Genomic DNA, 27935 nt, shown 5'->3' on the forward strand with positions numbered 1-27935 from the left:
TTTAATTTTAAGAAAAGCTTTATTATGTTTATATTTGTAATACAAAGTTGAGGAAAACACTACATAAGCTTCCATATGAAACTGAAGTTCACTGAAAGGTATATTATAACAAAAAGAGATAGTAATTCTTCAACTTCTTAGAAAAATCTTTTCAGCCTCCTTTAAAAAGTTAACACTTTCCTCCATACTATAACTTAAATATAAAACATTGGTGAATGTGAAGCCTAGATGGCACAACAAATACTAGGAGCTTACCAAGTGGTGCTAGAAATTTTATACTATAGAATAAGGAACAATGTCTCTTTATACACTTGTTTCTCTCATGTTTGACATATTCTAAATTCACATTTTATCAATGCCTCATGAGTGCAATTTTTGCTACTTCATCCTTAATTTACAAAACTACAAAGTTTAACATTATGACAACTATAATTAAAGCTATGGAAAACTACTATTTCGTAATTGAGGTTCAAACCACTTGCTTCTGCACATGATTAATATGTTCCACATACTGAATCTATGAATTAGTGTCTTATCTAACTATTTAGTCTTTACCTCAGTTTATAAATGTATGATAACAAACTCTAAATTTAAATAAAATCAGACCATTTCCAATGTTGCCTTACATTTAATCTCCACTACAGATTTTAATTTTATTATTTTTTTAATGCTGCTAAATAAAAAGAAGTGCACACACATATATAAATGTCAAAATCCTAACAGACATGTTTCTGTCTGCACATATACAATCATGGATATGGAATTTTTTACTGCATTAATATTTATCTAGAGTAAGGAAATATCCTTATTGGTTGTTACTGTTTTTTACAGCACATGGACCAATATTTCATGTGTTTTCTTCTACAAGAAAAGAAACAGCATTATATACATCTAAACTCACTGCATTTCAATCAGTTCATTTTAAAATACTGATATGCCTCTGCAGCCACACTAGCAAAATAACAGAAAATTATTTGACTTTGTTCATTTTTTTCAGTTCACATCCAACACCTTATTCATATCCCTTTCTCTCCAAAAAGTACACATTTTATGCTGGATCCATGCTTTCTTGGTATATTATTTTAGTTGATTTTCTGTGCTCAAAAGCTTCACCCACAATGCTGGTGGACAGAAAACAGGGTCCAACTCTTGATCTAATAATGACACACTAAGCAAGAGCTTATGACAGGTCTGGAAAAACAAACAGAATAGAAAAAAAAACCAAAAAAGAAACAATCTCTTTAAAAAAATTACACATATACATAATGTAGTAAGAAATATCTTTTTATAAAAATTTACCTTCAGATGTGCTATTAAACTGCATATAAGTAAATCTAATAATGGCATATGGCTAATCTTGAAAACGTAGCAACAGTGATTCAATAAAGGTGTAATATTAAAGCAAATATATGCATTTTTCATTCACTAATGAAAATCTTCCAACAAATTTATCTCCCTGCAGAACATTTCTAATATGAAAATTTTACAGCAACAATATTACACATACAGACACACAAGTCTACAGCACTATCCAATAAAATTGTGATGAGTAAAAGCCAAAAAAAAAAAAAAAAACTAAGAAATTTCTAAAATTAAAAAGTAGTTTTTGACATCCTTGTGGATATAATTTTATTATTCAAAAATATTAATTAGATGTTCTAATGAAGAAGGATATACTTTTAAAAGTTTTAACATAATCAAACTATTTTGCTAACTTAAAATGTTACTTCACATCTGTATATACAAAAGTATTATTTAATAATTCTAGTATCTGAGCTAAAGTACTATAGCATGAGTAATAACTCTTCTACACATGAAATATCTATGATTAGCTTTCAGAATGACCACCAAGAAAAAGCACATTAGTTACTGGAGTTTACAGATACTCATTTACTGGAAGTTGATTTTTTATAATAATGAAATAAGACTAATTGCTCTGTCAGAAGATTATTATTATTTTTTATGTCTCATCAGGTCACATCAGGTAAGTTAAAAATAATGAATAAACAGACACCAGTACTTACAGCTAGGTGTTTCAGTTTCATAGCTCCTTTGTATTTGGTCATAGGTAAATTTCACAAAAGTATCATACTGTTCTGAAAATTCAAACATAATATTGTCAATAATGTGCATTAAATGCTTTTCCACAATATATATTTATAACATCTAATTATCTCTGTATGAATTATAAGTTAACTGTTTGTTAAACTTAACATTTTACATGGTTATTCCTGCAAAGATACAATCTATTTTATGTAAAAACATATCTGATGCAACAACTTGTCAAAAATTAAAAAACATGTCTGATAATTCATTGGAACACTTCATGTTTTAATGAAAGTTTGAATCCTGTGGGTGAAACACACTGACTTTCTCAAATTTCTCAAACTGTAATGTCTCCAAATCCTATACAGTTGAGGGTAAAGGAAAATATGTTCTGACAGCATGATTCAGTATGTTACACAGATTCTCACATGGGTTGAGGTGTGGGGAATTGTGTTTACTAAAGAAGATAGTGGAACTCTTCTGCACACTCTTCAAACTAATCATGAATAATACCAGTACAGTGAATGGTGGCAATGTCATCAGATACCCATCATTATGATGATACAAATGGAGCAAAAGAGAAGAATGCACTTAATACAAAGATCTTGGATATGGGTGAGGTGTAATATTCACAGGGACTAAGAGAGACACTCTGTGTCATTAAAATGCACCTCACAACAATACTTCACTTCCAGCAAAGTGAAAATAACACATGAAGGTTTCAAAGCTTGTGTCTGTACAGAATAACATGTATTGAGATTCATTTGATTACATGACATAATTCCAGTAGTCAACAGTTCAATCCCAATTGTCCAAAGTATCACAGCAAATGCAACCTTTAGGTAGTAGTTGAAACTACTGAGTGTCATAAAAGTAATTTTTGTAGCTCCCCCTATATTATTCTTGTTGAAATGGCCGATGTCATCTATCAATTGCTGCATTATTGGACACTTCTTGCAGTTTTATATTTCCCCATGATAAATGTAGCTACGGTCATCAAAACACTGTGTTTGGTTATACACACACAAAAAAACAAAAAAAAAACAACTCTTAAAAGGGTGGTAATAATTGGTCACAATTAACTTATAGGCAACTCTGTAAGTAACTTTTTCTTTTCAAAAGAGAGATGGTTAACATGCATGCCTAAAAACGAGTCTTAACCTTTAGGCCTAGCTTTTAGTTGTTTTAAGTAATCAGTAATTCATGAGGAACAATGTACACATTTCAGAATTTTATTCCTGATGATCAGAGCTGAATTTTAATTAAAAATTTTTCTATTGACAACTGGTGAATATTGCTAATGATCAATTTATCATCATCAGGATCAAATGTCTCTGCAGCCACACACCCAAAAAATCAAAATTCATTACTATTTACCAAAAAAAAGAGAACCAGGCTTTAGCATGTTATCAGAGAAAGCAGTTAATTATCTGAACAAGTTCATCAATGCAAATATCAAAACTAGAATCCAGCCAGACCTATAAAATTGAATGAGTCTGTGTTGAAAAGCAACTATTTTCCTATGTGGAAGAACACTAAAAATGGACTACATAACATCATTCTTTGGTAAGTTTTATCCAAACTGTCAAGAAAGGGGATTTTTTTTTACATAAACTCTGATTCTGAGAAGGAAACAGATTTCTATGTAACTTCCAAATGCCTTTACATCATATTATATATCACCATTTTAGTCAAGAGACTCCTCTGAATCAGTGTACTTGTTTGAATATATCACACCTGTCCTGGACTCCACCCAATCCAAACACTACCACAAGTATAACTTTCTAAAAATTCCAACATTTTAATTCTAACATCCCCTTTGATATTCACCATCTTAACTGAGTGTGCATTAGCTCAGTCCAATGAAGCAACCTCTTTTCAGAAAAGGAATGCTAACTAAAATTACATATTTATTTAGTGCACCTATATGAAATGTAGCAAATTTTATAAAAAATGTACAGGTCTGCATGACATTAGTCTAACAAGTCAGAATTCTAGGTGATGTTCAGGTAAAGAATAAAAATATTTTTGTCTGTTGCACAGTTTGCATATTGTATTTTCATGACTTTTACAACCTCCAAAATGCACATCTACATTTTTGTTTTGAATACTTGTTTATTGTAGCTGGTATTTACTCTCCTTTACTACAAACTGTTGCTAAATCAGAAAAATGGGGTAAATTGAAGAACTGATAACTCTAAAATAAAATACGTAATACATTGTTGAATGACATTCTGTAAATTATCATGACATACATTTTGGTCACCACACTGCAAACAGGAAAAGAGTGAAGGTATTTTTTCCCAAAAGTAATTGAACTTTGTGTCATTTATTTTAAGTAACTGATTTAACCTCGTTTTATTTTATTAATAACAAGTTTATCAATTTTAATTTTGACAATGTGGATTTCATTAACTTCTTAATTTATGATGATAATAATAATAATAAAGATGCTTACAATAATTTTAATATACATATACTGACTGTTTAAAATAAACCAATTTGCAGTTCAACACTCTATTATATAATATTCTTCTATACAAAAAACAAAATTCAAATGTTGAACCTCAAAAACTTCCCAAAAGTATTAAATTTAGCAAAATTATAACTAAGAGTTGCTACTGGTCATTGTGAAATGTACATGAAGTTCCCTGCACCTTGACTGTATGGTTAGTTTAACACTTTTTAGAAATAACAAAATGAAGTGCAGTTAGCTGTAGAGTTAGATACACTTTCTAAAACTAATTAATCAATATAATGAATAACATTAACACTTCATAAGGTCCTTAAGAAATTGGAAAATAGAATGATTTCATTTAACACAACTGAAAGACTAAAAAATGCAAGAAAAAAATTCTTAAAGAAATAGTTGTTTATATTCTTTGAAAATCAACTTTAAGAATTTATTCCAAAACCTTTTTAATGTTTCATTCTCCACAGTTATTTACTTTTAAGCATCAACTTTCAATCCATGCAATAATAGCATTTGCATCACAATTTTTCATAACCATGATAATTAACCTCAGAAAATGCCATAAGTTGTTTGAATAGTTGTCTGTTCACCTCAACAAGTATTTATGATGTGGTTCAAAGTTGTTTCTGGCTCTTTGCCACTCACAGCATCTATAAAATATTGATGTCAACACATATATTTGCATGTCTTGGATCATGGATGGCACAATAGTCAAATGAATACAAAATCGAAGTAAGCTTAATAAAGCAGGAAGTTTATAATAAAACATTAGAAAAATGTTTATGTACATATCACACAAATGTCAAACAACATCTTGGTATAAAGTATTAGCATCAAAATTAGCTCTGAAACCACAGGAAGTTAGATGATTTAATTCTGATGTACAAATAACCTGTCTAATGCTGCTTCAAATATAATATTACATGTTGGTTGCACTTAGAAAACTTTTTAACAGTGTTTTGCAAAATGTGTTGATTTTAGTACAGTAACCAACTAAATCAAAGCAACTTTCAGCATAAATTATTTGGGAATAGATAATCTGCATAAAAATTTTGTTTTCTCTTTCTCTAATACTTTTCTCTTTATATACAAAAATGGTATACTACTTTTTATATTTAGTATTAATCTTTAAACCAAAATAGAGATATGACTGCCATCAATTACACTTTCTGATATAAAAATAATAAAATATGGTTTATCAACTTTTTGTCCTATGTTACCCAGTTATTGTGAAAATAGTCGGAAATTGGAATTGAGGTTTAGGTAGGTTTAGAGTACCAAGAACTACATGGGCATATTAGTTAACACATCATCAATATCAAGTTTATTATTTTTTTAAAGGATTATATGGTTTCATTAGTATAATGCAGTTATTATGATAAATAACACAATTCACAGTAGGCAATATAGTTTTAGACAATGAATATAATTAGTTTTAAAGTTAGATGCATTTTTGAAATTAATTTTTCAATATGACAAATAACGTTAAAGATTCATAAGATCCTTAAAAAATGGAACTGTTTTTTCACAGCATTTCTTTAAACTTCACAACTTCAACTTCTAAAATAAATCTGTGAACATTTATTTTTAATTACTTTGTACTAAATTGTACATAACTCCTAAATTGTACCTACATTATTTAGTAGACTTAAAGTTATACCATGTGCAGTTTCAAATTTTGATGTTTCTACCCTAACTTATGATTAATTTTATGGTAGTCAAATAACACAGTTCTAATTTACAAAAATAAATACATTTAGTTTACTATAGAAGTAAGTAAAATATTAATTTCTGAGACAATTCTTTACTTCTTCACACAGAACAGTTAGAATCTCACAATAAAATGGTTGAGGGGCCAATGCAAATTTAAAACATAAATGAGCTCTCTTCAATAAGTGCCTGAAAAGAGAGTCCATATGGCATGGCTTCATAGGGGTACACCTGTGTAAAATCTGCATGTCAAACCAAGCACCCACACTTTGCACCTCTTTCCTACACCACTACTGGCTAGAATGAGTAGAATAAGTGGCAAACAAGCACTTACCCTCAAGTAGTTGATGAGCTAATATGCATAGTGTTGTTATTTGTGTAAAAATAAACATTATATAACAAAGAAACACTGAAACTACTGAATACGATTGCTGCAAAACAATATCAAATGAGTCTTGTGAAACCTTGACTTACTAGTTCACTATTAATCAAGTAATAAAAACAATTTATAAATGTAAAATGATGTAAGGATAGCAGTACCACAGAGAATACAAACAAGAATATACAGATGATACAGCTATATAAAGACCATCCCCATATGATGTTTAATGTCACTAGTAAAAAATCGTTAGAAGGTCAGTCAAATTTACTGATCTTATAGTGAGACTCTGTAATATTCAAGACATTTTGACTCCACTTGGTTTTCCTTATGTAACTTTTAGGCTCTTAGTTACATTAAAACAATGCTTACCCTGATATAACCATAATATTATAATAAACAAACAGCATACCAATGGTCAATATACAACTTCCAACTGCATTAATATTATAGCATGCATTTTATGCTGTAGCAATAAATTTTAATACTGAAAGTCACGTAGGTATGATCAATGAACAGCTGCATTGTCCTTATATTCTTGTTTCCATTCTTTTTTGACTCTGCCCTCCTTACATCATTTTTAATTTACAAAATGTTTTTATTACTTGTTTTGTGATATTTTTCTTGACTAAAAGTGTATTCTATGAAAGTGTGGAATAAAATTTAATATCATAGGCAGTTTTTACTTCTTCACTTCATACATAATATAGGGGTTGGCTCTTAAAAAACACCAACTGTATAGTGCACAAAGAAATATGTATTCTACATGTTACAGACATCTAATGTTCATCTGATATTAGCTGACAATTCTTGTTTGACCCTATACTTAAGCTTTTTAAAGGAACACCAGATTTCTGTAAAAAATCTAACTTCAAAAAAGTAATGATAACATAGTTTACACTAGAATGTTTTTAAAAAACTGACTAGTTTTTATGATTAAGTAATGACATTATGCTCTACCCAGAAACACACAGAATGGACTGAGGTTTAAAATAACAATAGTGATAAAGTAATTGTAGTTATCTTGACTAAAACAAGAAGAAAAACAAACAATTTGGAAGGTTGGTCACTTTCTGGTTTGGTATCTTAGCAATGGTTTCTTGTCTTATTTTTCAGTTGTTAGGTAGCAAAACAAATAAAAGTGAGTAGAAACCATCTTTTAAAGTAAAACTCTATGTTATTGTTGATTTTGTAGCATCATATTTGTATTAAGCCTAATGATTATCTTATGTATTGTAATTTATCCTGGACAAGCCTCCAATTTATTATGTTATGTATTACAATTTAAAACAGTCTGAAACTGAATTGTAATTTGGAATTAGAAGTTAATTAAATATTAATAGGTATCAACTTTATGATGTTTACTAACAAGATTGATACATGCAGTTTTCTTTCTCAATACAAATAAATTTTAATATACAAATAATGGTTTATACACAAGAGTTTTACAAATAATACTGAGCATTCTGTCCATTCTAGAACTTCTTTGATGTCTTACTGAGGGTTCACAATGAGCAAATTAATTTAATTTTTAGTTTATATTGCTAAAGTTTACTCAAAGAGAAACTAGCTAGCTCTTCACATGCAAGTGTTTTACAGCTGAAGTTACATAACCTCTTCACAGAAATACTAACTTCCAAAATTAATCTGCTGGAGTCAAACAATTTGTAATGTATGAAACTATAAACCTTTTGGTTTCATGATTAATTGCAGTTATAGTTTCCAAGGTTTATAGAATACAAACTATAGCAAACCAACAATATAAACTGTTTCTCCACGTGTTGCAATGGCTACCTTTTATAATAGACAATATTCTCAAAATTTCAGTTGGCAACAATACTAGCAATTATTAGTACTTACATACACACAGAGTACATTGTTAATTCTTACACTTGAGAATCTTCCACAACTTTAGAGAATAAGTGGGAATTTCACAATACAGATTTAACAGTATAAGTTGCATGCATTTCTAAATATATATTTAACTAAAACAAACACTGATATAAAAATAATTATATAAAAAGCTTCAAAATATATTTAAAGCATGCTTAATGCTTTTTCTTTTCTAAAAAATGGAAATACCCTTAAATAAATAAAAAAAAGAAGGGTAGGTGAAGATAGTAGGTACAACCTTTTGGAACTTCTTTTACTTCTCTACAAATTTTGCATCTAGTGTTAACATTTTTCACATCTTCTAATTAGAATTATAAAAGTAACTATGTGGTAAATAATATTTCCCAGTGGTTTACTGTGATCTCAAAATCAGTACTGTATTAGTTCACCCCAGGTAATACCTAATAAGGCTTAACTTCTGGTATTTAAAGTATTTTGTGTAATGCATGCTAGTTGTACTTTTAACTATTATCCTAAAAGAAACTATGGATGGTACTTAAAGTAAAAAAAGATAGCTTTATTACACCATCAGTCTCAACAGCAGCAGTTTAAGAGTCAAACCATTACTATAAAAACTAATTAGTAATTGATATCTATTAATAGAAACCTTTTTAACTAAGTAGGTTTAAATGATCATATAGGCTACTGACCAAGACAACAATAAATATTCAGTTGTCATAATCTTACTATAAATATCCAATCAAATTCTTACATTTGCTTCTGTTGTTTCTAAAATTAAAAAAAAAACAATGAAAAACTACTGGTATGAGCTGTTATAGTGAAAAGCAAAAGTACTTTGTCTATTTAAATAAGCAGATTCTTAAAGAAAAAGGAATAAAACCTGAAGAAAACATCAATGTTTAAAAAGCTAAAAAGAAGCACTAATATCTATACAAGATAAAGATGAATTAAAGATAAGTAAATTCACTTCAATAGCAATATGTTTCCCACTAAACTTATTATTAAAAATACATTTTACTTGCGTAATCTCTTTGTTGCATACTATTATATATATTCACGTGTCTATGTAAATCAGTGATACCCGATTATGACAATTTTGTTGAAACATTGTACATTTACAATAATTTTCTTCATTACATATTCAAACCACCTCCAAACCTTTATATTCTAAAAAGTGAGTTCATCATCATCATCAAATATATTTAGTTGGGTTCCACACCATACAATAAAAATGAAAGTTGTCAAACATGCTTAGTGTATATACCAATACACCATCTTTTATAAATAAATAAAAAATATATATGTATAAAATTTCTTTTAATAAAGGTCAAAATGAAGACTTTTATTCTTCAGAAGTTAGAGTTTTTATTTATGATATACAATTTATTTGTCAAGTAAAATTGTTTTATATGAATATTACATAAAACAGATAGAAATTCACAGCACTACTCGTATTTTATGCACTTTGAAATGCAATATAAAGGTACTGAAAGTTGTTAACAAGACAGTAATACTGGATGAACTCTACTTGAATAATCAATAGGTTGACTGTTGCATCCACAGAGAGGATTCTTCATACAAGCTCAAAAAGAATAAAGAAATCAAATTATGATATAATTAAAAACTAACAGTTCTAACTGGGCAATCAACCTCAATCTTTTACTATAAGGGAACAATGTTAATCACATTTAGATTTGAGATAACTAATCATAGGTGAAACTATGAAAGCCATGCCTACCTATATGGTATCAAAATCTCAAGTTAGTATTCATTTGCACTCAACTTCTTGTAATCAATAGATATTTATGATAAAATAAATGCCGAAGTTCATATGTCTGTTGCACAACAAGTCAGCATATTCAAATTCATTACCTAGATACTTAAAAAACAGTAGAGAATCAAGGTAGTACACACGTGTATGTGTGTATGCATTTCATTATGATTTTACATACAAAGCCTATTATGTTGGCAAAAGACAAACTACATTGACTGCATACACAATAATAAATGCTTAAGACGTACAAGTTTTCAAATCAAGATAATGGATTATGTTAGAGTATATTTTAATATAATGCTACACATTTACATATGATTAACAATTTCTAAATTACAGCTTTCAGTGTTGAAATTAGAAAACATGTTATCATAAAAATACAAATTTATATACATACATACAGTACCTGCTAATTTAGTATTCAAAACATGATCATATTCTTCTTTGATCTGTGTTTCTTGCTCTTTCAACATGCGCTCACAGATAAGTCCAACTTGACGGAAGGTAAAAAGGGGTTGATCCTTACGTGCGGCAGAGTGTAGACCCTGGCCTTGAGCTCCAACAGATGGAGATGTGGTTACTGAAACTAAAGGATAGGCTGGCATTTGGTTTCCTGACAGGGAAAAGTGCATCGATTTATGACGCTGCAAACGTCGCACTTCTTCACGAATATTTGCTGCAATCTGACTTCTTACTAATGTAAAGATAAAAGACAATATCTTAGATGTTCATGTCATACTAAATACAATTTAATTAACTACCTTGGGTAGTGATTACATTAATAAGCATCACAAACTGATTACTCAAAATTAAATTAAATCAATTGTAACAAAAATAATTAACTGAAATTTATATTTTCAATCATTATTGTTTTTTTATTATTTCAACAACTGATTACACCTATGCACACAAGAGTAAGTTTTACTGACTTTTCACAAATGAAATAAAATATAAATATAATTCTGAATATTACAAATTTCATGTATAAGTATACAGAAAAAATGTTGATAAAGTATTTTTTCAACACATTTGTTTGTGAATTTGTGAATAAGTTGAGTGAAATACGACTTTCACACTAAAAACAGAAATATTTCTTTCCACCTTATAGTTGTCATATTTCATTTGCATGACCATTACAACCTCCAAAATGAATAAAGAATTTTTTGAGGTGGGGAAACTTTACAGTTATCTACTACTTTCTCTATCCTAATATGAACTACAGCAAGATCATCCAAAGCAAAAGTTAAAAAATATGAAATAACATCAAAAATAGTTTTTAATCTTGCACAACTGCAGATTGCAACAGATAATTACAATCCTTCACCCTGAACACCTTTTGCCTCCTAACAGTTTCATATCTCCTTTCATTTAATTTTATTCTTTTATTGTTCTTTATACTGTGTTTAACTAGTGTAACAAAACAATAAATAACCTGCAGAGAGCTTAGTTAAAGTTAGGATAAACAAACTGAGTTAGATTACTAGTTATGTTGACAAAAGCAACCTGTGCCTATCCTTTAAAGAGAAATTGTGTACTTAATTCTTTATAAATTTTATTATCTAACCTATTAAGCTTATAGTCTTTAAAATTTACTTTTGTTTCATCATGAATTTTACATTTGGGTGACTGATTTAAATGAGAAAAAAACTGTGAATTATGATAAAGTTACTGAAGGCTGAAAAAACGTCTTAAACATACTGAAACAAAAAATTGGTTTGTAAAGTAAATTTGAGATAGTATTCTCATTTCTTATCACATATGTATCAGGAAGCACTGGAGGTATAGGATTTATCACACCGAGGCCATCAGTTCAGATATAATTCACATTTTCAAACTAGAAAGTGGAAGGTTTAATGGTAGGAAAAAAATTTTCTTATAATATTGATTCAGACTTGAGTGGTCGGATTTTTTTACATTAAGTGTGATGAACTGAACAAAATGAATACATTGTTGAGGTTTTTTTTTATAAACATTTCATAATGTTTTATGAAGGAAGAAATGTGTGATAAACATATTTGGAAAACATTCAAGTGAGCAATTTTCTTAGACTATAATTGTAAGCTTTGTATGCAGAAACAATAGGATGTAAGGGGAAAACTAGGTTTGTGAATTTTGGAGAGATCAGAAATTTGATAAGTATGGGAATTTGAGGGATAAAGCAATTGAATAATTGAAATATACCACCAGAAAGTTGAAAAGTGGTTTGCATCTGTAAAATAACTCAAAGTTTAGTTCCCATTTTTGAAAATGATCAAAATCTTTTGCTGGTATATTAATTCTTAATGGTTTTAGTGCTTATGTTATTTGGAGAGAGGTTTAATTTTGGCAGTCTAGGTTTTTCCAGATGTACAATACGTGAAGACAGATGAATAAGTACAACTTGACAATTTTCTTGAATTTAGGGAAATACCAAAATGATGACTAAGTTTTAGGGAAGAATGCTTTAGTTATTTAATGAATTACCTCATTTATCTGTACTTCTATGAATGATATCAGGAGATTTGTAACATGAGTTTTTGAATTTGAAGTAATATGCAGAGAGGTGGATTAATTTGATAACCAAAATATCAGTACTAAAGTGAATATGCTCTATATCATGTAATCTTGCACAATTATGCAGATCAATTATTGCCTGGCCCTTTCTTGATGGGCCATGGGTCAAATGCCATGACATCATGTTTGTTGACTTGCATTCAAAATTTGACTGAACTACTATTTTATGAATTTATGTCAAAAAGTTTGGAATCAAATTGTGGATTATAATTCAAACTTTAATGTTATATGAGTAAGTTCTAAATTTAAAATTGAATATTAAAAGAATACAACTAAATACAGATTTTAGCGAGCCATGTGGTATGTTGAATGCAGCACTTGTTAAAATTGGATGTGTGTAATGTCAAAATACTATGTTTATAGTTTTGTACAAACAATGAACTCAAATTACTAATACTGACATGCTAGAATACAAAATAAGAACCTCACATCTTTTTATTTTGCTGAGATATAGCTATGTATTAAATCAAACATGGTGGCACTGTTCAAGTTTTTCCATTTTTTTGAAAAAGTCCCTTATATATCTATATATAGAGTAATGACATGTGAATAACCAAATGACAGCTTAGAATATCCCCTTTGTGGTTTTCTAAGCCATTTTAATCTGTGAAAAAGCTAACACATTCTTTCAAACCAAGATTTCATGAAGGTAGGTTGTGTCTTTAGTCTGCTCAAAATTTCATATTTTAAAAAAAAAATCTAAATACATCTTATTTACTAAGTTTAATAAATTATAGTGGAATTCTATAGTATTAGTATAATTATGTCCAGCAGCAACTGAATTCAAAGGTTGTAGTGACAAGAGATAATTGCTTGCTTTACTTTTAGATTGATAGTTTTAAATTTTAAGAAAAACAAGTTAAATAACATATTTCTAAATAGTAATAACATATATACATATATAATGTATAATAATTGAAATATGACTGTATATTACAAAATACTAGCCAGCTAAAACACAGCCAAGACAGGGAAGAGAAAAGGTCAGTTTTATATTATTAGACATGTAACATGAGTGCACATGCACCACATAAGTGCAAGTTATGTAATGAGGAAGATCAATATAATAAAAAAATAATAAATATATATGAGACTTAAGCTACTTAGACTAAATATTTGTATTTTTTGTTATAATATGTAGTTATTCTATTCCAGCATGAAAAAAGCATAATTTATATTTATTTCCTAATTTTTTTATGATGGTTACGTAGTTGATCAAGTGACAGACCCACATAGAGCATAAAAAATAACAAAATACAGTCTTACTTAAAACAACTGTTTGAAATGTTAAAAGGAAGTTTTAGAGATCTTGCAAATATTTGAGATTTTGGGGACAAAGAATAGTTTTCTTAACCATAACATGAAACCACTTTGCACTCAGACTAGTAGTGAAAGATGTTATTTTCAGACACAAATCTTTAGTAAAAATATTTCATTAAAAATTGTGATTTTTTTTGTACAAAAAACTTGTAATCTTTATTAAATGATCTATCAAAGTTTGTGAAGATATACATGTATCACAAGTTATAACACAAATACTTAACACGTGCGAATGTGCAGATGAACTCATGTATGTTATACCAAGCACGTATCCAAAGGGTTAGAGAAAAAAAGAAATTTGTAAGGTGCTTACCATTAGTATTTTCATTTAGTATCACTCCTATAGTTGAATTCCAAGATTGATTTTTCATAATCTTATACTTAACACAAAATGTTAGCCAATTTGTTAACAATGAATTTATAGAATGGCAATATGATCCTTCTTACTAGTTCTTACATTTAAGCTTGCTTTGCAACAAAATCTGTAGCCATTGCATAGCAGCTCATATAACGGGTCCGAGTTTGTTGTTCTTTTTTTTCATGTGCTAACTGTTCGTTCACAGCTTCATCATCTCTTGCCTAATTCAAAATCTAATTAGAGTTTTAATCTGCGGACGTCAAAACCTACTACTTGATGTACTTGACAATGCCTAAGATCTTATAGAATAATTAACTCTAATCCTGCCTAATTAAAATTTCAATTTGAGGATAGGCTGGTAGAGATTTTGATAAGTAATACAATTAAATCGGGTATATGTGCGCTCCATACTTGGTATTGCTGTCACATAAAAATATAGCTAATAAAAAGGAAAAAAACGTCTCACAGGTTAATTTACTCTAATTCTACTGAAAAAAATTTTAAGTGCTACAGATACTGAGGATTCCATCTTATTTATTAAGTACAAATGTTTAGGTCATAGCTCTGTCATCTTTTTATTAACAATTTATCTTACTCTGATACCACTTAAAGACTATTTCCCTACATAATCCAAACATCAAACCAGAACTATCAACAATATGACTTCAGTGGTTTCAAAACTTAATAATGAATACTGCTTATTATTGGTATGTTGTGTGGTCTGCTGGTTATTTGACATATTGAAACTGAATAAAGAACAATAATTAAATTAAGGTCTTTTCACACTCACACACACACACAGATATATATATATAAATACTAAATTTTATTATACATATTGTGTGATTGCCTCATAAATTACTGGTTACACCAACTTCTAATGATACCAAATGAACACTCTCCATCCTGAGGTTTCCTCAATGGTAAAATTTTTACTCCAACCTTCTTAAAAAGCTTGTGAGTTCCTCTAAAACCTCTTTTCTTAAGTGACTGAACTCGTTAATTTTTAAATGGTACTAAATAAATTGTCTCAGCTTCAAGACATGGACAAATGTAAAACTTTTTACCCAATCCCTTATGTATCCCAGGTATTTTACAAAAACACTTATGAGAATTATCCGTAAGTGAACCCAGTATTTGGTACTGATTTACATTTCAGCAAATAAACAAGTAAGCCTGCTACTTACCTTTCAAATCTTGACTAGACTATTAAAAACATTATAAATCTTTCATACACAAAAAATAAGACTATCTTAATTAAAGCTTTGTTGATGATTTTATTTGTATCATTTTTGCATTCAGAATGCTCAATATCTGATACAAAACATTTTTCATAATTTGTGCAATCTATGAAACCTACTAAATATATATCATTTTCCTTTCGGTAAGTCTTTAAATTTTACCTCTTATTTATTCTACTATAACAATATACTTAACTCTTCATGCTGTAAACAAGTTATCAAGCTATAGTGCAAAATAAAGTATACAGTTCCGTTAGTACTGACCATAATGTTCCAAAATACTTGTGTTCACAGTTTTTACTTCTAACCTTCTCACGTCTATTTCCACTATTTACTTTACTTTCAGTGACTCATTTTGAAAGTTGCTGAACCTAAAATAATGTGCCAATAGTGTTTCCAAAGGTTGCAGCAAGTAACTTCCAAAAGCAAACAAGTATGTTCAGACTATTAGAAAAGCACTTTGAATGTGTGTAAATGTTTATGACATAATTGAAATAAGATCCCCTAAACTTTGAAGATATATACATGTTACCTTTCAAACTTCCAGGGTTATGACAAACTTAGTAATATAAGAGTACAAAGTAATTAATATACATCCATATAAATATCCTATTTCCTATTTGTTGATGTTTCCACATCAACCATTAAATAACCAACTACTAGTAATATAAAAATGGTCCATTCTGTGTTAGTTAGCATTTCTAATTTTGCCTCTTATTTTGTTATCAGTCAGTTTTAGTATGTCTGTGTGTACCTTGTGCTAACTGAAAGTAAATATTATTGATAACACATCCAAAATCTCTGTTCAATAGTCACGATATATATGGTTCTTGAACAAAATATCAAAATCTAGTGTAGCTATTTTTCTTTTTTGGCACAATACATATTGCTTCTGTAACCTATGATACACATCACAGGAAATATTGTAACAAGTATCTTTTGGGTTTTTTTTTTACTGTTAACAACTCTTGTGAAGTTCAATTTTCATGTAGTTATTACACACATTCAACAGTGATTAGTAGTTCTTACCTAGAAGAAAATAACCATCATTTATAATTGCAATGGATTTACTGTTATACATTTATTTTAATACCTATGTTTGTTTCAGTTTGATGCATGTAACAGATGGTACAGCCTGTTCTCTAAATTTGTAGAAGATTCTCAAGAGCAAGAATCAACAATATATGGTTTAGGAAAACAATAACATGCTTTGAAACACCATTTAATATTTCAGAATCTCATCCTTAAGTATATAAACCAACATGCTGAGAAGAAAATACTGTTAGTCGCTACAGTCAGTATACTATAAGCCTCAGAAGCTATAATCGTGATTAATGTTTTATTAATTACAAAACTACAGAAATTGACCAGAAAGTTTGAAGATTTTTAACAATAAGAACCATTAAACTTCAGAGAATTAACTTCAGATGTTAGTATTTCTACGAGGACACTAGATATCTATCTTCCTCTGTGAAAAGTATGCTTGTAAATTGTGCTAGGCCAAACAAGAATAGAGCTAGCTAGCATCCCATTAAGTAAAGTATATTTGCATATCAACATTGATAAAATACTAAGTTCATACCAGAGAAAAGACTGAATACTGTTTGCAAGTTTGTAAAATGTTTGTATATAAAATAATTATTTCTATTAAAAAAGAAAACTGTATGTGTTAATTTTGTTGGCAAATATCGTAAATTTGATACATATCTAAATTAAATTAACTTCTAAATTAAAATTAAAATTTACAGCTATTTAAAATAATAATATATAATGTATGTAAAATAATAAATCAGAGACACAACCATGATAAATTATAATATGTAATATAATATACATACAGAATCTCTTTTCAACTAATGTAGCTGTTTCTCTATTTTAGCATAACATGTACTGCTTCTGAAACCTATTGTACACATAAGAGAATATGCATATGCATAAAGAAATGATAAAAAAATGAAAGATGTATAATGTTACATAATAAATGTATTATAAATGGATGATTCAACACAGAAAATGTAAATTTTCTCTTTTCCTTTTAAAAATGGAATCTAACAAAAAAAAAAAAAAGAGATCAAGACCTGAGAAAGAAGAAAGCCCTCACTAAAGAAGAAGCAGTTTCTCTAAAATGTTTCCTTCTCATCTGATGAAAGAGGTCTGTCAGAGCCACCTGAAGCTGAAGAATTTAATTGTACTCTTTTGATGCTCTGACATCATGTACAAAAGTAAATGACTAAAACATACTGAACCAGCTTCTTGATTCTGTCCTATAGACTGATAAGGTTGTAGATAGACATTCAGCAGATAAGGATGATCCTGAAGAACCCATGCCAAGTACTTCAAGTCAAAAACCTCCAATAAAGAGAGACAGGGCAGAGTAGAGTATGGAAAGAGGCAGAGGGGCCGAAGCCAAAAGTAGGACTGTTCTTTCTTAGCAGGAAAGGCATCTTTCCTGTAACATGTGGACCTGAGTAGAAGTCACTGAAGGGGAAGAAAGTCTCCCTACAACAGGCTCAGGGAGGTAAACCTGTTTTTTGATAGATGATATCTGCAAAAAATGTTTTTCATTTTTTTTATACTTTTCACAACAGAAATTGTACTCTTAATTATAACATAAACAAATAGATACACTAAAGACACACATAAAATTGGATCCAAAGTTCCAAGAAAGACCATAAAATTGACTGATTTTACTGTTGAGGATATTTCAGCATATTTTGGACTTACTGCAGATATGGATCTTGAAACTAATTCTTCCATTTTAGACTACTGACCTACCTGTCCTCTTTTTCATACTCCTGGGTTTACTGACATCTTATCTGAGGGAAGGCTTTATGCTTTTCATATATTTTTTCTTACATTTCCATAATAATACTAATGCTCTTCTTAAAATTTCTCCTACCTAGGAATTATCAAAAGATGAACAAATGTTCAGTACAAAATGTAGAATTGAATTCCTCTAGTATATATTAAAAAGGATGTCAAGTTGTAGGATCTGGCAGAAGCTGCAAGTGGATACTGTCTTAAGTTTAAATCTACATAGGCAAAGAGGGACAAATACCAGCTTGAGGTCTTGCAAAGAACATTGTAACAGGATTAACAGATAACTACAATGGACTACACCAGGGATCTTTCTTGGACAACTTTCACACTTCACCTCATCTATTTGACAAATTACTGGGTGTTGGAACTTATGTTTGTGGGACATGAAGAAGAGACAGACCTATTTCCCACAAGAACTGGTTGTAACCAATCTACTGAGGGGAAGCACTTAGTTAAATGTATGACTTTTGACAGCTGTAAAATGGACTGGCGTAAATGACATTTATGTTCTTCCCACTTTGGTATTATGGCAACTGTGACAAGAAGAAGAAGAGAGGATACTGAAATTGCAAAACTTCTTTACAGAAGTTCCAACCACTGAAGCCTGCAAGATAGCCATAGAACTCTATATCCAAGACCCTAACCCATCAATAGACATTCCCAGCAACCAATTAGCAACCCTCATAGAATTCACCACGATGAAGACAAACCTCATGTTCAACAACCACAACTATATACAAACAAATGGCCTAAGCATGAGCAACCCAGTATCACCAGTTGTAGCCAATATTTTTATGACACAAGTTGAAACACAAGCAATTAACACAGCATTGCATCTACCACTATACTGGTACAGATATTTAGATAACATGGTTGTGGGATTCACATCTACAGAACACACACTTAATTTTTTCAATCACATTAATGCTATACATCCCAACATCAACTTCACATATGAAAAAGAAAAAAGCAATCAAATATCATTTCTTAACCTCAAAATTACAAGAACTGATACACAATTTAGAATGGAAATCCACCGAAAAATCACCCATATTGGACTATACATTCCTTGGGACTCAGCACATGAAACAAAACAAAAACTCAACATACTAAGAAACCAAATAAACACAGCCATAAAACTATACTCACCAGATAAAATTAACGATGAATTAAGCAAAATGAAACAATACTTCATCAACATCAATAGTTTCCTCCACAAACCATAGAAAACATTATATGCACACACCTAGACAGAAAGCAAAATCAACCAACAAAAGTAAATATATCTCACGAATCAAAAAATCACGAAACCATATACTGCTGTATACCATATATTACCGACATCAGCAGAAAAACAACCAACATTTGGCAAAAACTAGTAACAAAATATGACATTCCGGTTAATACCAAATTTATTCAAAAACCAGGCACAAAACTAAGGTATATACTATGTAACAACTACACTGACAAACACCACACCAACATTATTTATAAAATAAAATGTGATAACTGCCACAACTTCTATATTGGAGAAACTAGATTCCAAGAACATAAAAAGTCACCTTCACACGTTTTCGAACACTGCTAGTTAAATAAACACAACATAATCATAGAAAACACTCAAATACTAAATAAAGAAACAAACATAAACAAATGCAAAATTAAAGAAGCCTTACTTATACAACAACTCAAGTCCAAAATAAACCAATACAAAAAAAACATTTATACCTATATTAAAAAAATAATATAAAATTATATATTCAAACATCTAAGCCTGCCCTCTACATTCCAACACTCAGTTACACAACCCCTTTCAAACATGTGGTCAGCTTCTGGTCAGTTACCTCTTTCTTTTTTGTGAAACTGACAATGACCGAAGAAGGTTGAAACGTTATTCGTTCCTCTACGTAAAAAAAAAAAAAAATTCTCAACCGAAACGAGCTGTTTTTACATATATATTTTTCTCTACAAGTGAGTTTTCTCGACATCACTAGTTGTGGACTACAAGTTTATGGGGTATAGGGTGGACCTGAATGGTCAACACACAAACTATTATTCAACTGAACAAAAAATAAAAATGTTATAAAAAACTTTTTTTTGGGTTTTAGACTTGTCAATTGTGAATGCTTGCATACTGTACAAAATGCAGACCAACCAGACAGCACTGTCACAGAAGGCCTTCAGAATGGACCTGATCACTGCTTTTGTTCAACCTTTACTTCAAAGCAGACCAAATCCTTCTTGTACATCAAGAACTTCACAAGAGACTTCACCTGTGAGACTCACTCCTGACAGGTATTACCCAACACCTGTTGAGAGAAGTCAAAGAAAGAGATGCAGACTCTGCCAGAAAATGAATAGAGTACAGGTGAAGTGTATACTCTGTAAGTAGTTTCTGTGTATGAGACACTTTGAAGAATGTCACATTAATGCTTTTCTTCTAAGAAGCTACAACATTTACTTGGTATACAGCCAACACTCATGAAGTTATCATAGTTGATTTATTTTCCATATTCTAACATCAAAGAAGTTGTTAAAATAAGTTAAATATGAGAGCTTCTAAATTGTTGTTTATGTACTTGGTAAATGTTTGAATGACTTCTGCTATTTTCATTTTACAGTTTCTATAATACTAACAAATATCTTTGACAGTGATTACTTTTTATCACTAACTATAAAAAGCTTATTCCCTTTCTCACTGTCTTTGAATGTCTTCACACTTCTTTATTAAAGAATTAATATTATTCTTATTATTAAACATGATAATAATAAGCAACAAAATTATCACCTGGCTGTTTTAGACCAACTATGGTGTTTATGTAGAATGCTCAATATTCATGTTGATTTGTTAGAAAATTTTTAATCTTTATTTTTTGATAACTTCAGTGATATAACAGCAAAACAGTTTAAATCAGAAATTTTATGAGACTATGTTTTAGCTAAAAGCAAAGTAAAATTTACTAAGCAGTGGTTCAGCTAAGTTTTACATTACATTTCTGTATTAAGCCTAATACTTAAATTAGACTACAAATAGGCCTACTATTACTGACATCAATACAGTCAGCATTTAAAAAGTTTTAAAAGTTTTCTACTTCTTGACAGAATACAGTGAAAAGGCTCAAGGGTACTATTCAAGTCTATTTCAGAGTACACACATACTTTGGTTCATGATAACATTTTTCTGTACAAGTTTTACTGAAAACGTGATGATTAAAAAATTACCTTGAGACTGATGAAATAAGTGAAGAGTAAGTGCATTCTGGAGGTACAGACAATTCAGTTTAGTTAAACTCTATGATTTACATTAATTATTCAACAATGGTATCTTGTCAAAAATGTATTTTTTGACATTTACTTGCCTCCACTCACATACATAGCTATTCTTGTTTGGTGCTGTCCTCTATATACATTTTTTTCTTGCCACAAGCCTTGCACTCCACAATCACTATAGTTGAACTCTGTCTTGAATGCAAATTATTGTGCCAACCTTCCACCAAAAGGAGTGCAATACACCATTCTGACATGACTCACTCTATTCAATTCTACCAAACTATCACTTTCAGTTTAGGCAATAGATTTCAGTGGGGAACAAGAGTGGGATGAGGTATCTATTCAAAATACATTTTTAGTGTTGAAAAGTTGTAATATTTGACACAGTACATTACCTCCTTTCACATGTGTAGCTAGAACCCCACACTGAATAAGTGGAGGGACTGGTGTTGAGAGACAGAGAAAAGCATCCTTCAAAAGCACTGAAAGTACACCCAAGAGTTATGAGCCATGTAATGGGAGATTACACAACTTCTATACCAGGTAAACTCTGCACACAGTGTATAAAAAGGTGTCACATATACCGACAGAGAAAAGAAACATAACCAAATGGGACAGTAAAATAGTTGGATTGGAATCTAAACCACAAGTTAACATTATCTTAGTCCTGTTAAAGAAATGCTGTTGAAGAATAATCCAGTAATGCAGGAAACAGCTGAAATTAATGTGCATCCAGTGTAAAGTGGTTAGAGTGCAATGACTCATGTGGCAAGCAAATTCAAGCCCAAAATCAGGAATATAACCTCTAATTCATAGTAGGAGGAGGATCCACACTGTCTTTGCCTCAAGTGCAATAGAATGGAAATATATACTGTATAAACCAATCTATGAATTGAGTGCACATGCACAAATCAACAATTAATCATACATACAGGAACCCAAAATCTGAATGACAGCAGCTAAGAAACTCAATTAGATTGGCACTCTATTGTGCAAAATCAACTTTAGGCCATGAAAACTATTTGACAGGGAGTGGAAGAGAAAGAACAATCACCTCATTCAACATCATCCTCCAGATACAACTAGACAGAATTTGGAGTGCAATGCCACCCTAATCCCATCACATGGAAGTGGATGAGTTTGAAGAGAAAATTATAATCACTACACCCTTTAGATAGAACTATACAGGAAGTGGATACATCGTAAACTCCTTGGACCCACTACATGGAGTTGGTGATCATAAGGCAAGTTGAGTGAAAACATTTGAAACACAGGAGGACTTGCACTGATAACAACAGCCCATGGCTGGTCTCTCTTGCTATGCATGGTGAATTTAAATAATAAAATACATGTGGAAAATGTATCTGACAAACCATCATAAATATTGCATTATTCTTGGTTTTAAATAATTATTTTGTGTTTACTTAGTTATCTATCATCCCTGGGATTAAGGAGGATCTACCTAACCTCTGTGGTCTCTTTGACCTACTACTATCTGAAGTAGTTGAGATTTTGTCTGGGAGCTGACAGGATCACAGATCACCTAATGGTCATGTTCCATTCATCTTCAATAACAGTTATTCATTTTCAGAACTCAGTATTACTTTGCACTAGAAGACTAAATGCTAGCAGGGTCCATACTGAGAAGCAGGTGCAAGAGAGAGACAAAAGAAGAATCCAAGAAATGAGTGTTGGGACACCACCGAACACTGACACTAATACATGCTACATTTCCTTTAATTATTTATTTGTTTTGATTAGGAAAATACATTAATTTAAGTTAAACTCATCTCCACCTAAGGCATTTTAGAGCTATCTGCACTGTTTTCCATATGTTACTGATTTGAAGACTTTGCACATTACAAATTCAAATTCATGTTTCAGGTTATAAAAGAACTGATTGTTATAAAGTTAGTGGTAATATGGATTGTATGATTTTTCCATCTATCCATTATATGTGTTTGACATTTTACTGACAAATGTATGTCAGCTAGATGATAATGGATTATACTGGAACAAGAACAGATTACACTAATAGTGATGTAAAAACTATTTTTCATTATTTATTTTGATTATTAAAGGATATTACTTTAAATATGAACAAAATGTTACTGTTATAACATCCTTTATATAGAGAAATTAAAGACCATATATGAAATAAAAAGCATATAAGTAATCTTAAAGAAATGAAATGGTTTGGCTTTTCTTTTTTCCTGAAATACCAAGTTCACAACAAAATAAACTATGTTGACATCTTTAAGTTTTTTTTCAGTTTACACAACATCTACTATTTAATTCAGTGTTTTTTTTTTCCTGATAACATCAACTATAAATTTATAATGAGCTATAGGAATGGCCCTTAAAAATGCTGGCTCTCTAAAAAATACAGGTTAGGGTAAAAAAGATGTTACGATGAGTGTAGAACATTTGAGAAATGACAAAGGAAGGCTAATATCCAATAATTTAAGATAGCTGAGTTATTAAATTATATCTTTTCTTCAATATTTACTGAGAAAGGTTTAGACAATATTCCTTGTTCTCAACAGTTGCAAGGTGGAAATAAGATTGAACAGGATGACATTAATTCTTCAATTGTTTAAAAAAAAAGCTCCAGGACCACATCGGGGTTTTGAAAGAGGTTAAGGATTGTGTATGTGGAAGTTCATTGGAAGTCATTTAAAAAAGTTTAAATGTTTTGCAGAATTATCAACATCATTTCACTGGGAGATAATCTTGCCTTACTAATATTTTGACATTCCCTGAAGAGGTTCCTTTTTATGTAGATAAAGGTAATGGTGTGTTCTAGTAGATCTGGATTTTCAGAAAACATTTGAGAAGATGCCACAAACAGGCTTGTTAAAAATTATTTCTATAGGTGTGAGGAATAAGTTAGTTTATTAGATGGGTAAGTGACTAGAGAACAAGCATATTAGAAGATACATCAAAGTCTAGTGTTAAGACTTTTACTTGTTTTGATTTATACCACACTTGCTTACAAAAGAATGGTCAATAAATTACTTAAAATTTGCTGCTTATATTAAGGTATTGCATGTTGTTCACTATAAAGATATTGCTACTGCTTAATAAAAGGACTCAGGTATTTGATTAGTTGGGTGAATAAACTGCAGATGATTTTAATTAAAATAAATTCAAGATATGAATAAAAGGATCTTGGTATTCTGGTTTATCAGTCTCAAGCCATTCAAGTACTCTTGTTGCTAGAGGTATGGGAAATAGAATTCTAAGGAATTTACAAATTCATTTTATATATCACTGGTTAAGCCACATTTGCAGCATTATGTTAAGCACCTGGCTTCTTAGTTTATGATGGATACTGAACTGTTGGAAAGGGTTTAGAAAAGTTATTAGAATGATACCTGGGATGGAAAGGTTGTTAAACAGGGACAGTTTACAATCTCTGAAACTGTTTTCTCTTGGAAAAAAAAACAAGGAGATCTGACTAAGGTGTTAAGACTGTTAAAGAAATTGATAGTGATGATTCATCAACTGTTTTCAGAATTAATGGTTAAAATGGTAGAACTAAGGAACACAAAATATAAATTTTGGCAGGAGTAGGATCATCTTCAGCTAAGTTTTACTTTTTCACTCCATAGTTGGATTTTGGAATGGTTTAGCTTCAGATGTGGCAGATGATGTAATTTAAGGAACTTTAAGAGAAAGCTTGATAGATATTTGAAAGATATATTCTGGCTTTCAGTTTACTTTTTTTTTTTTTTTTGGTGATGTAAAAATAGATGGACAAACACCTCTACACTTCATTATGACAGCTCATAAAAAGTGTTCAAAACTGAACTTCTGCCATAAGCAGTATCCCAAACTGCAAACACAATAAATTCTTTCATTCCAGCTTTAACATAAGCTTACATACATTTTTATACGATTACAATGAATTTTTTTAATAGCTCTGTAAAATTGAATATCCATGGTTTATCATTTTATACAATAATAAATAATATGTAATTTGTCAATTACTTTTTAACACATAATATTTCAAGTTTCTTTTAAATAAATTTATAGTCCCTACCTGATGATAAATCAGTTGACATTTCTTCAAATGGAGAATAACTTATTTCATGGGGCCTTGTACTTGTAGATGGAATGGCTGAAGGAACTGTAACTGGTATGCATCTTCGCCTTTTGGCTGGTCTTCCACTATTTTGACTTAACAATGGGTCAAATTCACTTGATCTTTTTAAAGTTGCACAAGCCATATCCTCTACTCAATAAAATATTTGATAATGATTAGAAGTACTGTACTCGTGTTCAAAGTTCACTATAAATATAGATAGATATACTCCTAGGCTTTGTGGTAATCTGTTTAAGTTGAAACTAACGTTAGGACACTGATTAGAACTAATATGATTAAGGGTTACTAACTTAGTACTAATGCGGAATACGTTATATAGATGTATGGACACAGTATACTTTTAAACTACTCCTATGCACGTTCGTGTACAGAGAAGTGACATTTTAAGGCAGTAAAGAGCTAAATGACTACTCAATTTGGGAAACGTAACATTGAATTGGCATGTCGTTTTCGGAAATTTTTCAATAACACTAACACTACAGTCAGATCTGTCACAGTTAATTCTTCGTAAATAAGCTCAGAAGCAACTGCATTTTATGTTAAACTAAACAAAACTGATGGCTACAGATGTTACAACTAAAATCATCAAAATATAATAGAATGTGATTTCGAAGTGAAGAACACACGCTTCATACCTCACATTCAAACTATTCAAGCCCACAGTCCGGTGTTTTCAAAATGGCTGGTCTTTTCGGGTAGTTGAACAGTTTCCTTACCTTTGTATTATTGTTCAAAATTCCAATTTTAGACCTAACATATCCACATGTATTCAAATCATTAACACTGTTTCCAAATTCAGTATTTTTGCATCATAAATCTAAATTAATATCGTTCATATTTCAAGTTTGTGGTATAAAGTATAACATTGAATTGTTTCTACATACGACAAACTATTAGGAAATAAATATATTTGATTAAAATTGAAGACGATTTAATTGAGTATTGAAGAAAATTATATCAACATATGATATGTTCCTGAGTATCTTAAAGTAAACAAAAAACATGTATGAAATATGACCTAATACGGGGGGATTTATGATGTTTTTATTGCTTATATTCATATGAAGATTTTAACGATGAGTTTTCATAAAATGAAATATTTTATTTTCATTTTACCATACTAAAATAGTCATGCACTTTAATGCATGTAATTGTTTGATAAATAATGTTCTACATGTTACAGTATTATGTGGTGGCTTTTACAGACATGCTAATAAGAAATTACATATCGTAAACAGTTGTTTTTCTTTAAGATTCACACTATTGTTGATACATTGATTCTAAACATTATTACCTCTGCCCCGCTGGTACAGCGGTAAGTCTACGGATTTACAACCCTCAAAGTGGGAGTTCGATTTCTCTTGGTAAGCTCCGCAGATAGCCCGATGTGGCTCTGCTATAAGAAAAACACACACTAAACATTATTAAAACCTTTTGTTTAATGCATTATTTTATTACATAGTAATACTTTTAAAGTTTATTATTGCAGTGTAAAAGAATAAACCTATAGTGTTTTTCATCGCAAAAATTATTAATGACCTTGTGATGAACTGAAATATTGTCGTATTTTACATTTATAACTGGCCCAGCATGGCCAGGTGATTAAAATGCTCGATTCCTATTCTGATGGTGGCGAATTTGCTGCACCACACGTATTCGCCGTTTTAGCCGTTATAATGTTACACTAAATCGCACTATTCGTTGGTAAAAGAGTTGGCGGTGGGTAGTGATAACTAGCTGCCTTCCTTCTAGTCTTTATACTGCTAAATTAGAGACGGTTAGCACAGATAGCCCTCATGTAGCTTTATAACTAGTAAATAATACATCTTTATTCAATGCAAAATCAAACTCTTCAATGCTATAACTTAAAATCACTTTTTCCAAACAGTGCATTGTAACGCATTTACCGTTCTACATTTATTTTAATGACTGTGCTTGTTTCTATATAGATTTCTTTCTTGCATGTGGCATATATTCTTGACTGCCTATTCCACAAGTTCTGCCTGTTCTCGAAACTTGTAAAAGGTTC

The 27935-nt window shown here is 30.4% G+C and overlaps 1 protein-coding gene across 7 annotated transcripts; it reads right to left on the reverse strand.

Annotated features, from left to right (window-relative positions):
- Window positions 1-27315, reverse strand: LOC143229172 (akirin-2-like). 7 transcript variants are annotated; one of them, XR_013015712.1, is made up of 6 exons: window positions 26542-26846; window positions 25844-26035; window positions 10634-10930; window positions 5068-5169; window positions 2025-2096; window positions 1-1191 (listed from the first exon to the last, which is right to left on the reverse strand). XR_013015712.1 is itself a non-coding variant. In XM_076461092.1 (5 exons), exons 2-5 carry the CDS (start codon window positions 26028-26030, stop codon window positions 1181-1183), a joined length of 558 nt encoding a protein of 185 aa, XP_076317207.1. In that variant the 5' UTR covers window positions 26031-26035; window positions 27201-27315; the 3' UTR covers window positions 1-1180. The 7 variants fall into 7 exon arrangements, 2 of the variants coding, with proteins under 2 accessions (XP_076317207.1, XP_076317205.1); XR_013015714.1 differs by having other exon boundaries at window positions 10643-10930; window positions 26542-26842; XR_013015711.1 differs by having other exon boundaries at window positions 5110-5169; window positions 26542-26841.
- Between the last annotated feature and the right edge of the window lie 620 nt (window positions 27316-27935).

Source organism: Tachypleus tridentatus, chromosome 10, assembly GCF_004210375.1.
Source record: "Tachypleus tridentatus isolate NWPU-2018 chromosome 10, ASM421037v1, whole genome shotgun sequence".
NCBI classification, from domain to species: Eukaryota; Metazoa; Arthropoda; class Merostomata; order Xiphosura; family Limulidae; genus Tachypleus; species Tachypleus tridentatus.